General features: G+C 40.3%; 1 protein-coding gene across 1 annotated transcript; it reads left to right on the top strand.

The window, feature by feature from the left end:
* Positions 1 to 1,049: 1,049 nt before the first annotated feature.
* Positions 1,050 to 15,833, top strand: LOC306834250 (chitinase-3-like protein 1; the record flags this gene model as incomplete). Its single annotated transcript, XM_079360085.1, has 14 exons — positions 1,050 to 2,400; positions 6,555 to 6,635; positions 6,886 to 6,917; positions 7,252 to 7,278; positions 7,456 to 7,657; positions 7,772 to 7,828; positions 8,231 to 8,381; positions 8,504 to 8,628; positions 8,714 to 8,837; positions 8,928 to 9,110; positions 9,263 to 9,379; positions 9,474 to 9,606; positions 9,874 to 10,178; positions 15,816 to 15,833. Exons 3-14 carry the CDS (start codon positions 6,893 to 6,895, stop codon positions 15,831 to 15,833), a joined length of 1,467 nt encoding a protein of 488 aa, XP_079216211.1. The 5' UTR covers positions 1,050 to 2,400; positions 6,555 to 6,635; positions 6,886 to 6,892.
* Positions 15,834 to 16,409: the final 576 nt, after the last annotated feature.

Genomic DNA, 16,409 nt, shown 5'->3' with positions numbered 1-16,409 from the left:
TTTGTTTTTATTAAAATCAAGGAATAAAATATGTCAAAGAGGAATGCACACATTCATGATTTTTTTTTTTATGTTTTTGTTTTCACTTTCACAAACAATAACACTTAGGGATTTACTAAAATTTCAATTAAAGAGTACTAAATTGCGTGCTCATTGCAAAAGTTTGCACGTTTGGCTTGTGGGCGTTTTACGGGTGATTAACTAAGAACATTTGCGTGAATGACGTCAGGTGTCAAACCTTGTGGAGGCGGTAGTATTTCTGTCAGGCATTTGCGTGTTCTACTGGTTTACGTCACAGAGAGTTTGGACGGAAAGCTGGACGACTGCAAGCGCAAAATAGGTATTAGCTAGAGGCAAATGAACGTACAGTATTTTCAAGTAACAGCAGATAAATCTGAATATAACCTCGGTATTAAACACGGTCCTCTGTGGCACTGGTGCGCAGTGTGTGTGCCACTCGTGCCACCGTTGCTCACCAGAAGCTGGTCAGCGCTGTGTCTGGCAACAGGTACTGAAGTTGGGGGTACAAGCATGCTGAGCCCCTCGTTCAAGCGTCCCACAGCGCAGCAGCAGGGGAGGGGGCTGTAGAGTGAAGAGACGAGCGCGCTCTGGAAAAGCGCTCCGGAGCGCACCAGAGACGCGTAACCCGAGAAAATGAAATGCCCAGTTTAAAATGTAATGTTGGCGAGAAGAGGGAAATAGGATGACATTAGTATCAATGTTGAAATTCTTTAGAATGCAGACGCTGTGAATGTTCACTTATAGTTTAATCATGGCGTTTCTTTATTGAAGCAAGATACAAAATAAATGCATAAAAGTTCTTTTTCTGTCATTTAAACATGTCAACACGTCTTTTATTGTGCCCATGTCTCCTCCTAACTGCAGCCTGCAGTGCATAACACTGGGGCTCTTGGATTAGCACGTTCTTTTCAAAGGTGGTTAATTCAGACACCGTCACAACCACCGCAATTTTTGCCTGGCTTGGTAAATCACATCGCGTGTACTAACTTAAATTCTTTGCATATTCGCCTCCCAGTATTTTGCGCCTCGTTTTGCATGTTCATTATGCCAAACATACTATTTGGACAATGCGTGTTATTTTGCTCATATGAAAGACGCAATCCTCACTGCACGCTGTTAATAAATCAGATAGCACATTTTTTGCTGGTGGTATCAAGTTTGCACACGTTTTAATACACGCAAACCTTTAGTAAATCAGGCCCTTAATGTGGTTTGTTCTCCATATATTTGAAATTAATTTAAATATTTTCTACTTGAATTGTTACATCCCCATTATGATATAGTTGGCTTTGAATAATAAATATTCCAAATAGTTATAATTATTAATTATTAAACGATCAATTAATATCCTATCATTGGCAGAGGGTAGTGGGCTGGAGGGAGTGTGGAAGGAGCCATCTTTTTCATTGTTTTGAAGGTGAGCAGCAGTGTTTTAAATTTGATAAGAGCAGAAAGGGAGATCAACAATGGAGTGACTGTTTTGGGTGGGTTAAAACCAGTTGCGCTGCTGCCATTTGGACCATCTTCAGGGGTTTGAGCGTACAAGCAGAAAGACCTGCCAGGAAGGAGTTGCAATAGTCAGTGGATGATATGACAAAAATCTGCAACAAGAGCTGTGTAGCATGCTCTGACAGGTAAGGTCTGATCTTCCTAATTTTGTAAAGGGAAAATTGACATGACCAGGCCATGAAGGCCACTTGAAACTTAAATGTTAGCTGGTCATCAATCATAACAGCTTCTGTTCGGACTTTGTGGGCATGATTTTGGTTTTACCACGCAGGTTATTAATCAGCGATCTCATAAAGGGACTGATTGAGATGGCAAAGAGCTCAGTCTATGAGAGGCTGAGTTGAAGGTGGCATTTATTCATCCATTTAGAGATAAAAGCAAGGCATGATGAAAAACTTGAATAAACTGTAACTTCATCTGTCTGGCGTGCATGATAGGAAGAGCTGGGTATCTTCATCATAGCAGTGGGATGAGAAGCAATTTGGGCAGATTATTGCACCAAGCTAGGAGGTGTGTATGGTGAAGGGAGAAAGCACTTACCCCTTGAGGTACCGTGCAGATAGACTGTGCACTTCGTACACTTTTCCCTTCCAAAACACTCGGACAGACTGTAACAGATACACGTTAAACTAATGCCTACATCTAATTAGAGCTGGCCCGCTGCCAGTATAACGCAGTATAACGCTAAGACTACGAATCCCTGAATTCTTTGCTAACGCGTTGGCCCTGGTGTGTCAGTCTCGAGACCGCATACCCCCTCCTCTGTGTTACAAGACATTAGCAAAGCTATGAGTCACCTCACTCAAATGTATTCCACCACTTACAAAAAATGGCCGAACAAAAATGAGAAAACAGGATCTTTCGAGAAAGGTGGGAGGAAGATTAAATGTTCACCATTGTAAAAGACAAACCTGTTTGTCTTCTGTGGAGCATATGTGTCTATAGCATAAGAATATAACATACAACGAGATTATGAAACAAAACACCTGGACAAGTATAAGGATCTGGACGAAAAGCAAAAGCTCCAAAAGGTGGAGGAGATGAAAAGAAGTCTGGCTTCACGGCAAACTATGTTCACCAAAGCAAAATCCCAAAGTGAGGCTGTTGTAAAGGCTAGTTTTACAAAAAGCAATCATTTTTAAATGTGAGTCTAAGCAAAAACACTGTGGCTGAGCGTGCATGTGAGCTTGCCACCAATCTACAAGAACAGCTGATGGAAAAAGGAAAAGATTTTGTGGCATATTCACTTGATGTAGACGAGAGCAGCGACACATCAGATACTGCCCAGTTGTCCATTTTCATATGTTGAGTGGACTCAAAACTTTGTGTTACAGAGGAACTTTTAGGATTAAAATCCATGCATGGCACAACCACTGGCAAAGAAATGTTTGAGGAGGTATCCAAATGTGTTGATGAAATGGGGCTGCCTTAGGATAAACTTGTGGGACTGACTATGGGTAGTGCGCCTGCGATGTGTGGTCAGGAGAGTGGACAGGATTTGGGAGAAGATGCAGGAGAATCATGGAGGTGAGCTAACAGTTTACCGTTGCATCATCCATCAGGAAGCCTTGTGAGGCAAAGTCTTGAAAATGGATCATATTATGAGCGCCATAAGAGCCAAAGGTTTAAATCACCTGCTGCTTGAGGAAATCTGTGTTTATGGAGAGTAAAGGCACAACAGAGCTCAGGGATAAAAAGTTTCAGTGTGAGCTGGCATTCCTGTGTGACATCGTGAGCCACATCGATGCGCCAAAACCTGCAGAATCAGGGACGGGGGCACGTCATTACAGACATGTACAGTGCAGTACAGGCTTTTAGGACCAAGTTATGCTTGTTGGAGAGCCAAATGCTGCAAAAAAAACTAGGCTAATTTTCTGTGCTGCCAAATCATGAAAGAGGTGATCGCTCCCGCAGTGTTGCCCATTGCAGTTTGCTGAAAAACTCTGCGTACTCAGCGTACAGTTTACCCGAAGATTAGTAATATAGATTTGAACAACTCAGTAACCCGTTTGCGATGGACGTGAAGATTGCACCGACCAATCTCCAAATGGAGCCGATTGAGCTTCAGTGTGGTGACACGCTCAAGTCAAAGTATGACTCTGTCGGAGCTGCGCAGTTCCCACGCTTCCTCCTCGACAGTCTGCCCCAAACTCCGAGCCCAAGCTGCACAAATGCTCTCTATGTTCAGCAGCACATATCTATGTGAACAGCTCTTGAGCATCTGCTTGGATTAATGTCTTAATGACTCATAGATGAAATATTGGAATTTCATTGAATGAAATTGTTTCTTTGGGCTGTTTGATTGTTGGACTGTTAGAAAAATATTTAGGCCTACATTTCAAAGGAGCTTGAGTTATAGAGAGTATTATTTATTTTAAATGTTATTTCCATTAGTTTATGCTTGTTCTGGATTCAATGTTTAAGCACCACTTGGCAACTGATGCAACAACTTAGATCTAGTAAAATGCTGAGTTTATTCAGAAACACAGTAAATTAAAAAGCAAATTGCCAAAACAAATGCAATGGCTGAAACCCACTGAAAAGAAACAAACAATTGCAAAAAGGCATAAAACATACTGCAGGCACATAAACCAAACAAGTCAAAACACACATTCAGAGAACAACTGCAAATACAGAAATGCTCCAGGCCTGTAGGGGCTCTCTGAAACCATCTATTAACCGGAGAGATTAAGAGAGTCTGTACACCTTTCACAGCCTGACCCACCCACCCCTCTCTATCCCCTCTGTTAGTGCTCAAGCTTAACTTGCTGTTTATCTCTTTGCTATAGTATAACTCCCTGTCATCAAACACTACCCACCAAGAACCACATGACCTGGGCCTAACAAGTTCAAACTCACGGTGTTCCCTGGAAACAATACAAGTGGCAGGGCAGCTAACTTAACAGAGTTGCTCTTCAACCTGGCCAGATTTCATTTCTCAAAGCTATTTGGGTTTTTGTACAATAGAACGTGGGGCACAGGCCTGGAGAAATACCTGGAGGCCTGGAGATGGGGATGTACAGTAGAGACGTGATAAGGACTGCGCGCTTGAGTATTTTTGACATAGGGCAGAAGTGAAATCGGTTTTTAGGTTTCAACCTGGGCTGGGTTGAGAGTTTGTTTGTTTTTTTATTAGAAAGGTGACATAAGCTTGCTTGTATGCAGTGGGTAACACACCTATGGGTGGAGAAGGAAGTGGGTGGAACAGTGAGTTGGGAGCAGTGATTTAAGAGCATAAAACATTTTCCATGTATCTCTGGCATTGCAGTTCTTGTTCTGACATATGGTCTTAGTTTTTAGGCCGGAAGAGAATAAAGCAAGTATTAGAATATATCAGCGAAGGTCAATTCACTCTCATTTGCTCTTTGCTGCACTAAGCCCTGCCTTATGTTCTCTGATGACCTCAGTCAGTGAGCCTTTGACTAGGTGAGGTGTTATGAGCAACCCATAAAGATTTCAGCGAAGCTAACTATTAATAGCAGTCTGTTGTCAATGGTTTGTTCTTAATTATAGTTTATTAAATGTCCTGAACATGATTATGCTGTTTTGCTCTGCCCTTCTTTTTATGGCCTTGTGACGTGTGCTTTGTTTAATTTTCTTTGTCTCACATGTAGTTTGACAAACCTTACATAAAATCATGACGTTGTTTTCTTTTATACATATTTGTTGCTTTTTGGAATTCTTTTAGAAGCTGGATAAAACCAACAGAAATCAAAGGCATTTTGGCTTATAACACAGGTTAAATAATTGTTGTTTTATTAATATGACGTGACGTTTTAGGGGTTCCCCTTACATTTTGTTGACATTTTCATATCCATTTTATGAAATTGTGGTACTAGTATGACTTTAAGGTCTTGTACTAAAATACGTACGAGGTTACAAACTGCTATTTGGGATGGTGTTGTACAAGACAGTCTTATATTGTATAGGACCTGAACATGAGAAACAGAACAACTGGACTTTAAATGAGAAACATTCAATGTTTTACAGCCCATTACAAAAACACTGAAGTACAGTCTCAGCAAACATAGAGGAAGTTGGCCAGATATATAGGATTTGCAGATACTGACCACTTCATCACAACAGGCCTTTGTTTGACTAAAAAGGACCACAGAATGATAGCAGAACTATTGTATTCTCTTTAGCGAGTGGTTTAACCTTCTCAGATATCTAAATGAACTTGTAGTATTCAATCTAATACGGTTTCATTGAGAGAAAAAAAGAAGAATCATACTGCTTTATTATTCTAGTTGCTTTTCTATTAGATATTGATGTCTGAAGGGATCTTTTTCTCTCCAAGAAGACAAAAGCTAACATTTAAAAAAGTGATACCTGACAGTTGAAAGGGCTTGCCATCTCAGGTGACTTCACCCAGCTTCCATCATTCTTAGCAATTAGACAAGAACACTGTGGACTATGCAAAATTGCATTAATTATCCCTGTCCATTTTATTTTTGCCACACCTTGTTAGCTGTCTACCTATATTAATACACCAAAGCCGTCAGTCATGAGTCAGTCACAGTAGAAGGATAGTACATGCGTCTTTTATCATCATTTCTGTGAGTATTCCTTTAACTTTGAATTTATAAAACAAAATGTTCTGTTTTTCTAAGTTGTTTCAAGAATAATTGCAACAACTGCTTCATCTCTCCACCTTGCTAACAAGCTTAACTGGACACATTTTATCTAGAGAGAGTACAAAAAGCTGTCAGTTCACTGGCTGTTTCTATTCTAATTTGGATTTAACTTATATTAACATTTGTTAAAATATTGTAAGGATTCTAAGCATTTAAGTTGTGTGGTAAGACAAAGGCAATTCATTTCTCCAAGTGTGAACTGAATCAGTCCTGACCTGATTTTTAATGGGGGGTAAAAAAACATAAAGAATAACGAATAAGTTTATATTAAAGTAAATGTTTCACTAACAAGACAGAGATGTAACCAGCAGGAAAGTTAATTTACAGTGAACAGAAGAAGTTTGCTGAACATGCTTGCCAAACTAGTTCTTCTTCTCTGAATTACAGGGCAAACCTTGTTGCAACAAAACTTTGGGCGGCTACCGAGCATCATACCCTTTCCACTCCCTAAACGTTTCCATTGAGCAGGTGCTTGGTTTGGATTATATTATTGTCTTTTGACACCAATTATTGTGACTAAGTTAAAATGGTCTGTGTGCCTCAAGTTGGGACGTAAGATTGCCGTAATTTTTGTTATGTTTTTAGCTTTAAACTTTAGGTTTATAGAACCAGATGTAATTTCTGTAAACACGTTTACTCAGCATTATGAAATCTGTGTTTTTGTGAAGATTTTTAATTTTATTACATGTTCATTTTCTTTTTCTATTTATTCACACAGAAACAAAATGTGGAAGCTTACTCTATCTGCAGGTAAGGCATGGTGGCCAAATACATGTTTCTTTGAACGTTTGGTTCAACTTTATCTCCAAAAGTGTTAAGTGTGTATTTGTATTGTCTCATGCAGGTACTTTTTTTTTTTAAGTCAACCCATGGTTTTTTCCCTAAGAGGAATTTGTATTAATTTTACCTCCAATGTACTGATATGACAGCACAAATCTCAGAAGCTTGAATTCATTAACCTGTAACATTAAACTTCAATTTTTATCTGTAAGACTTTAATTATGATGAATTATGAAGCCTGTTTGTATGGTTTTTATATTTTTATTTTATGAAACCGCTTACTAACATGTGTGTTCTTCTGAAGGTCTCTGTTTGATCCTTGCCAGCTTGGGTACGTTCATTACACAAATTGATCATAATCATCTTTATAGCTGCAGTGACTACATAGGACTATCTGTCTAGAAGAAAAACAATATCCCTGAGTAAAAAGATTAATGTTATTAAGGACATTAAAACATCTGTACAAAAAATAATTAGAATCATCATGATTATTCTTTCATGTCTATAGCTTCTACCTCCAGGCTGATGTGTTACTATAACAGCATGGCTGAAGACAGACCAGCTATGGGGAAGTTCAGCGTTTCAGATATTGATCCAGACAAGTGTACCCATCTGATTTTTGCCTTTTCGGACATAAGTGAAAATGAGCTGGTTCCAACAACTGTAGATGATGTTCAGCAGTACCTCGACTTCAACGCACTCAAACAAAAGTCAGTCCTTTGGTCTATAAATACTTTGGAGATGACATTATAATACAAGGATGTTGTTGGTTTTTTGCAACAACAACAAAAAAAAATCATTCTTTAATTGTGATTCTCCTGTAGAAATCCACTTCTGAAAACCCTGCTGGCTGTTGGTGGAGATGAGTTCAGGACAGAAAAGTAAGTTATCTTCAAGGTCATTGAGGCTTCTTTAGAAGCACACAAAATTACCAACTGTTGTAATCCCCTGACCTTGCCTTGCCTTTTGTTGCACTGTTCCAGCAGATTTTGCATAAGAAGCACAATTGCATTCATATTTTTGAGTTGGGAAGTTTTGTTTTTGCTCTAAATTTATTAAAATAAAATGCAACCCAGCTTCCCCCAGCTTATTTTGTCATTAGTTATTATTTACATAATGAAAATCGTGGTCACTTTTACATTGGACACACAGTAATAATTGGTCTACACGTTAACATACTGTACCTTTTGATTGCCTTGTTCTGGGCAGAGGCCTTCATTGAAAAGGTGGAGTCAGTGTGAATGCAAAGATCTCTTTTTGTTCATCTTTTTTACGCTTACCAGATTCAGGACAATGGCGGGATCACAAGAGAACAGAGAAATGTTCATCAAGTCAGTTATCAAACTGCTAAGACCATTTAAGTTTGATGGGCTAAACCTGGACTGGAGGTACCCAGCTGAAGAGGACAAACAGAGATTCACAGAGCTTTGCAAGGTCAGAGCCTTAATATTTCCTCGAGGACTGGAATTGTCAGAAATAAGTCATACTGTAAATGCCATGCATGACAATAAAAGTCATTTAAGTGAGAATGATAATCATTCTTCTGTGTTGTATAGGAGCTCAAAACCGCCTTTGTGGATGAAGGAACTTCCAGTAACCAGGAAAGATTAATCCTCTCAGCATCTGTCTCTGCTGAGAGGTCATCCATCGATGCCAGCTATGATGTGGAACAAATCGCCATGTAAAATATTTTTTTGAGAAATTCCTGCTATAATAAAAAGCTGCTTTTCTGTTTTAGTAAAGGTGATTTCCTCTTAATTTATCAGGCACCTGGATTTCATCAATGTGATGACGTTTGACTTCCACGGCCCCTGGGAAAGTGTCACAGCACATCACAGCCCCTTATTCCAGGGATCCCAAGACACTGGAGATGCTATCTACTCAAACACTGTAAACACAGGAGTTTATTTTTTGTACAGCTTTGTATTCAAACATGTACCTGTATCCTATTTGTTTTGATTATTGGTTTTCACTTCCTAGGCCTCTGCCTTAGAGCACTGGAGGGACCAGGGAGCACCTGAAGAAAAACTGAACATGGGGATTGCAGCTTATGCACGAGCTTTTTCCCTGTCCTCGAATTCAAGTGCTGTTGGTGCACCAGCCAGTGGTCCTGGTGAGGAAGGCTGTTACACCGGTGAAGAAGGATTCTGGGCCGCTTATGAGGTAATACTGCATGATTTAGATATAACAAATTTCTATTAATGACCTTATTATTGGCTCACAGTTTTGGCAGTATTTGGTGATCCAGATATATATCTTTTTAATTATAATGACTTTAATTAGATCTAAATACCAAATCTGACTTTTCTTTTTAGACTTGCCTTTATCTAGATGGGGAACAAACCCATCTTATTTCTGATCAGAAAGTTCCATATGCCACAACAGAAAATCAGTGGGTTGGATTTGACGACACAACCAGCATAAGTACCAAGGTAATCATTTGTGTATAACACATAATGCACACATTTTGGTTACATTGTTTTTTTTATTCAGGCTTTTCAAATGTTGTCTTTCTCATCCTCTCAGATCAATTACCTCAAAGCAAACAACTTTGGAGGAGCTTTTGTTTGGTCTCTGGACCTGGATGACTTAAGTGGACAGTTCTGTAACCAGGGCAAGTGCCCATTCGTTGGCCAACTGCATAATCTGCTTGTTGAATGTAAGCAACTCATCAAAATATGTATTCTTTATGGGAAAGACGTGTTGCCATTTATGTGTTCAAATGCCTTTTTCATGCAAATTCTATAAGCCACTGTTTTATAGTTCTATACTGTTTCATACAAAGTAAATATCTAGTTCTGCTTTTTGAAATCAAGGAATCTCAGAAGTCATGCATATCAAACTATAATAATCATGCAAGGGTTAAGATCAATATCTGATTGTCTTTCATTCTACTAAAACCACATCTCCCGCTACAACATCACAGCTTCCCTTACAACAACTACAGCCAGCCCTACAACAGCTGCCCCTACAACAGCTCACAATACAACAGCTGCTCCGGCAACCACTGCAGAAGTCCCGACAACAGCTGGCCTTACAACCACAGCCGCTTCTATGCCAACAACAGCTGCTCCTATTTCAACAGCTGCACCTACAACAACAGCTGCTCCTCCAACAACCACAACTGCCCCTACAACAGCAGCTGCCCCTACAACAGCAGCTGCCCCTACAACAGCAGCTGCCCCTACAACAGCCGCAGCTGCCACTACAACAGCAGCTGCCCCTACAACAGCAGCTGCCCCTACAACAGCAGCTGCCCCTACAACAGCAGCTGCCCCTACAACAACAGCTGCCCCTACAACAGCCGCAGCTGCCCCTACAACAGCAGCTGCCCCTACAACAGCAGCTGCCCCTACAACAGCCGCAGCTGCCCCTACAACAGCAGCTGCCCCTACAACAGCAGCTGCCCCTACAACAGCAGCTGCCCCTACACCAGCCGCAGCTGCCCCTACAACAGCCGCAACTGCCCCTACAACAACAGCTGCCCCTACAACAGCCGCAACTGCCCCTACAACAACAGTAGCCCCTACTACAGTTGCACCGACTACATCAACAGCTGCCCCGACAACAACCGCAGCTGCACCTACTACAACAGCTGCCCCTACTACAACCACAGCTGCCCCAACGACAACTACAGCTGCCCCTACACCAGCCGCAGCTGCCCCTACAACAGCCGCAACTGCCCCTACAACAACAGCTGCCCCTACAACAGCCGCAACTGCCCCTACAACAACAGTAGCCCCTACTACAGTTGCACCGACTACATCAACAGCTGCCCCGACAACAACCGCAGCTGCACCTACTACAACAGCTGCCCCTACTACAACCACAGCTGCCCCAACGACAACTACAGCTGCCCCTACACCAGCCGCAGCTGCCCCTACAACAGCCGCAACTGCCCCTACAACAACAGCTGCCCCTACAACAGCCGCAACTGCCCCTACAACAACAGTAGCCCCTACTACAGTTGCACCGACTACATCAACAGCTGCCCCTACTACAACCACAGCTGCCCCTACTACAACCACAGCTGCCCCAACGACAACTACAGCTGCCCCTACGACAACCACAGCTGCCCCAACGACAACCACAGCTGCCCCTACGACAACCACAGCTGCCCCTACTGCAACTACAGCTGCCCCAACGACAACCACAGCTGCCCCAACGACAACCACAGTTGCTCCTACTACAAGCACAGCTGCCCCAACGACAACCACAGCTGCCCCTACGACAACCACAGCTGCTCCTACTACAACCACAGCTGCCCCTACGACAACCACAGCTGCCCCTACGACAACCACAGTTGCCCCTACTACAACCACAGCTGCCCCAACGACAACCACAGCTGCCCCTACGACAACCACAGCTGCTCCTACTACAACCACAGCTGCCCCTACGACAACCACAGCTGCCCCTACGACAACCACAGCTGCTCCTACGACAACCACAGCTGCCCCTACGACAACCACAGCTGCCCCGACTACAACTACAGCTGCCCCTACTACAACCACAGCTGCCCCAACGACAACTACAGCTGCCCCTACTACAACCACAGCTGCCCCTACGACAACCACAGCTGCCCCTACTACAACCACAGCTGCCCCTACCTCAACCACAGCTGCCCCAACGACAACCACAGCTGCCCCTACGACAACCACAGCTGCCCCTACTACAACCACAGCTGCCCCAACGACAACTACAGCTGCCCCTACTACAACCACAGCTGCCCCTACGACAACTACAGCTGCCCCTACGACAACCACAGCTGCCCCTACTACAACCACAGCTGCCCCTACTACAACCACAGCTGCCCCAACGACAACCACAGCTGCCCCAACGACAACCACAGCTGCCCCTACTACAACCACAGCTGCCCCAACGACAACTACAGCTGCCCCAACTACAACTACTGCTGCCCCTACTACAACTACAGCTGCCCCTACGACAACCACAGCTGCCCCTACTACAACCACAGCTGCCCCTACTACAACCACAGCTGCCCCAACGACAACTACAGCTGCCCCTACGACAACCACAGCTGCCCCTACTACAACCACAGCTGCCCCAACGACAACCACAGCAGCCCCTACTACAACCACAGCTGCCCCTACGACAACTACAGCTGCCCCTACTACAACCACAGCTGCCCCTACTACAACCACAGCTGCCCCTACTACAACTACAACATCTCCTCCTACAACAGCATCAACCTCTGGAGACCCATGTTCATCAGGGCCTGGGGTTTACCCCGACCCCAGTGACCCCCAATCGTATTTCAACTGTGATGCTTCTAATGTAGCTCATCCCCAACAATGCTCAGGTTCTCTAGTCTTTAAAACCTTCTGTTCATGCTGTACTTTTCCCTGAAGGGTTTCACATGAATGAAGTCAACACTTTTGGCGAATAGTTAATAACATAAACAAAAGGGTTGAAATTTAAAAAAATATTTCTGTCTTTGTTGCATCGAAAAAAATACTCAACATTGTTCATTCTTGTTTTTAAGGCTTTGGGGATCTGTCCATAACAAAACATTTTGAAATTATTGAATCTATTTTGTTTCTTTTTTTTTACATGCAAACAAATGTAACAAAGTTACGTATTTTTTTTGTCCGAACTTACAATGTCATGTATTTTTTTTAACTTTCTGTATCAAAGAGTTTTCATGCTCCTCCATTCATGTCTATCAATATACATGATATTATTTATATAATTTTATTCAGCAACACATGAGTAGATACTGTGTGTATCATAGTTTGGTGTGTATTTTCTCTCTTTTCACTGCAATTATTTATTTTATCAAGCCTCCCAATTTATCGGTTGCATCAGTTCTGCATTGTTGTTTCATTGTCTAGTTAATGGATGTGTTATTTGTTGTATTTATGCAGTCAGTCTTTGGTTCCATTTGCCAATTATACACAACACAGACATTTTATATTGCATATTTATATGGTGTACATCTACATCAAAATACATGCTACAAAATTTTGATAAATCACGTCAGTAATAATAAAAAAATGTTTAAAAAAACATCTGTGAAGATTGTATTTTTTATTACATCATTTTCTCCAGTTTGTAACAGAGCAGCTCTAGAATACAGACAAATAATCCATTAAAATCAATAAGCAAAATGTACAGTACGCAGATTCCTACCTATAGGTTGTGTACAATATAGTATTTAAATGGCCTCAAATGCCAACAAGGTTTAGGAAATTCGCAAAAGTTCAGCCACACTTTTTCCATTACATCAATCAATGTGATCCATCATATCTGATAGTATTAATTACCACTGCCAGTATGTAGGCCTAACCTTTTTTAAACTCCAGTCCAAAAGTACAGAAAAAGATTTTTTAATACAATAGAGTCAGTAATTTATTCATGACTACTGAAAATTTAGGAAATGATAGAAGGGACAATCCAAAGAAAAATACTAATGAAACCCGTTCTTACGATATTATAATATAGCATGAAACAGCCTGTTTCCTCACACTATTATAATTCTAACTCAGCAGGCACCATGAAACATGTAAAATTAAATATGGATTTTAAAGCAAGGTTTAGCTGTTCTATTTAGATGTTAAGTTTTTCCAGCCCACACATAAGGCCATATCCAGCATTTTTTTTGTCTCACAGTGGATCCTGATTGAAACCTTTGGGCTATTTTCGTTTTTCACGCACAATTCTTAAAGCTCACATTGAAATGAAAAAAATTACATACAGCCTTCTGAGGGACTAAAACTTTGTGATTTTATCTAATAAATTGGTGATGCTAAGTCATAGTAGTGTGCAGAACTCTTTTTTTTCTTTGCAATGTGGCAGTTTGATGTCCTATTTCATGAAATATGTGAACATCTCCTTTAAAATTCTAATAGGTGATATAGTTACAGAAATGTCATCTCATACAGAAAAAAAATGTGCTAAAAGGGTTGTAATTTGTTGCCTGGATTACCTTTCTGTCAAGAATAACAATACAAAATGGAAATGTTAGTTTTAAACATACAGAATCCATAATAAGGAAAATTCATATCAACATAAGTTCCTCATGATTATTGAGAAAGCAGTATTTGCATGATAAACTAATTGATTGTTAATTAGTGCAGTTAAGGGGAAATGTCATTGGAGTGTAAACGTATGGGGATACAGACTGTTGTCCTTATTGAAGTTATTTAAAATGAAAATAATGATGGTTTTTTCTGTCTCATTTGTACGAAATGTTACCCATATTGTTCTTTAGAGTTCATGGACTGAGTTGTGAGGCTCAGAGAGCTTTTGAATGCCATTGTTTTGAATTAGACTGAAATAAAATACAACAAGCTTGGTTTGTTTTCTATAAGATATTAATACTGATGACGGAAGGGATCATTTCTCCCCTAGGAGACAAAAGCCTAAAGCTAACATTTAAAAAAGTGATACCTGAAAGTTGAAAGGGCTTGCCATATCAGGTGACTTCACCCAGCTTCCATCATTCTTAGCAATTAGACAAGAACACTGTGGACTATGCAAAATTGCATTAATTATCCCTGTCCATTTTATTTTTGCTACACCTTGTTAGCGGTTTACCTATATTAATACATCAAAGCCGTCAGTCACAGTAGAAAGATAGTAACTTCAACCAGCTGTCATCAATCTTAGCAATTAGACAGGAAACACTGTGAAATATGCAAAATTACATTAACTATCCCCACCCCCTGCCACACCTTGTGATCTGTCTATATTAAAACACCCATGCTGTCAGTCATCAGTCAGTCAAAGTAGAAGGATAGTATGCTCCTTTCAACATCATTTTTGTGAGTATTCCTTTAACTTTTAATGTATAAAACCAAATATTCTGTTTTGCTAAGTTGTTTCAAGAATAAACTGCTTCATCTCTCCAACTTGCTAACAAGCTTAACTGGACACATTTCAGCCAGAGAGAGTACAACAAGCTGTCAGTTCACAGGCTGTTTCTCTTCTAATTTGTATTTGATTAAGATTTGTTTTTATATGGTAACGATTAATGTTGTATGGTAAGACAAAGGCCATTAATTTCTCCAAATGTGTACCAAATCATTCCTGATCTGATGTTCAGTGGGATGAGAAAACATGTGAAGAATAACGAGTTAGGGTATGTCCAACCCCATCCATCCAGCTCAGGATCGCTTACTGGGGGCAGCTCCCTGAGTCAAAGTGTAAACACCTAATTTCCCTTAGGGGATCAATAAAGTAACTCTTTCTCTTTCTTATATCAAAGTAAATGTTTCACTAACGACACAGAGATGCAACCAGCAGTAAAGTTAATTTACAGTGAACAGAAGAAGCCAAACTAGTCCTTCGTCTCTGAATTCCAGGTCAAACCTTGTTGGAACAAAACTTTGGGCGGCTACCAAGCATTATCAATCAATCAATCAATCTTTAATTGTATAGCGTCAATTCATAACAGGTGTTATCTCATACCCTTTCCATTCCCTAAACTTTTCCATTGAGCAGGTGCTTGGTTTTGATTATATTAGTCTTTTTTCACCAATTGTTGGGACTAAGTAAAAGTAAAACCTAACTTTAAAATGTTCTGTGTTCCTTGAGTTGTGACTACCAGTAGAAAGATTCCCTCATATTTGTTGTTTTTTAGTTTTATATGGTTTAGGTTAATAGGACCATATTTATTTGTAGAAACACACATTCATCTATAATTATTAAACCTACATGGGTTTATATGGAGATATTTTTTTCAACTGCATATTCACTATTTGTTTCTATTTATTCACACAGCAACAAAATGTGGAAGCTTACTCTATCTGCAGGTAAGGCATGCTGGTCAAGTCCATGTTTCTTTTAATGTTTGGTAAAACTTAATCTCCAAAACTGTTAAGTGTACATTTGTCTCGTCTCATGCAGGTAGTTTTTGTTACGTAAACCCATGGTATTTTCTCTAGGAGGAATTTTACCTCCAATGTAATGAGTTGACAGCAGAAATCTCAGAAAACTTGAATTCATTAACCTGGAACAGAAAATTGGAACTTTTATCCGTAATGCTTTAATTATCATGTGAGCATTTTTATTAAATTGACTGACACATTAAGTGTTTGTATTAAATTGTAACTGACATGTGTGTTCTTCTGAAGGTCTCTGTTTGATCCTTGCCAGCTTAAGTAAGTTCATCACACAAATTGATCATAATTATCACCTTTATAGCTGCAGTGACTACAGGGCTATCTGTCTTGAAGAAAATAATATCCCTGATTTAAAAAGATTAATGTTATTAATTTGATCTATTGATAAATACTACAGCTTCTTTCCCAAAGCTGTGGAAAAACTCCTTAACCTCCTTAATCTACTGCTGCTATTTTTACTATTAGTAGAATATGACATTACTTCTGCTCACTGTTCATTGCTTTAAAACTGTTTCATTATGTCTCAGCCACTGCACTTTTAACTTTCTAATGATTCAATCACTGCCCCACATCTGTTTTTATTGATCAAATCTGTTGT

This window comes from Symphodus melops (genome assembly GCF_947650265.1).
Source record: "Symphodus melops genome assembly, chromosome: 13".
Classification (NCBI taxonomy): Eukaryota; Metazoa; Chordata; class Actinopteri; order Labriformes; family Labridae; genus Symphodus; species Symphodus melops.
The sequence above is the reverse complement of the archived record's forward strand: the minus strand, read 5'-3'. Positions and strand labels throughout refer to the sequence as shown.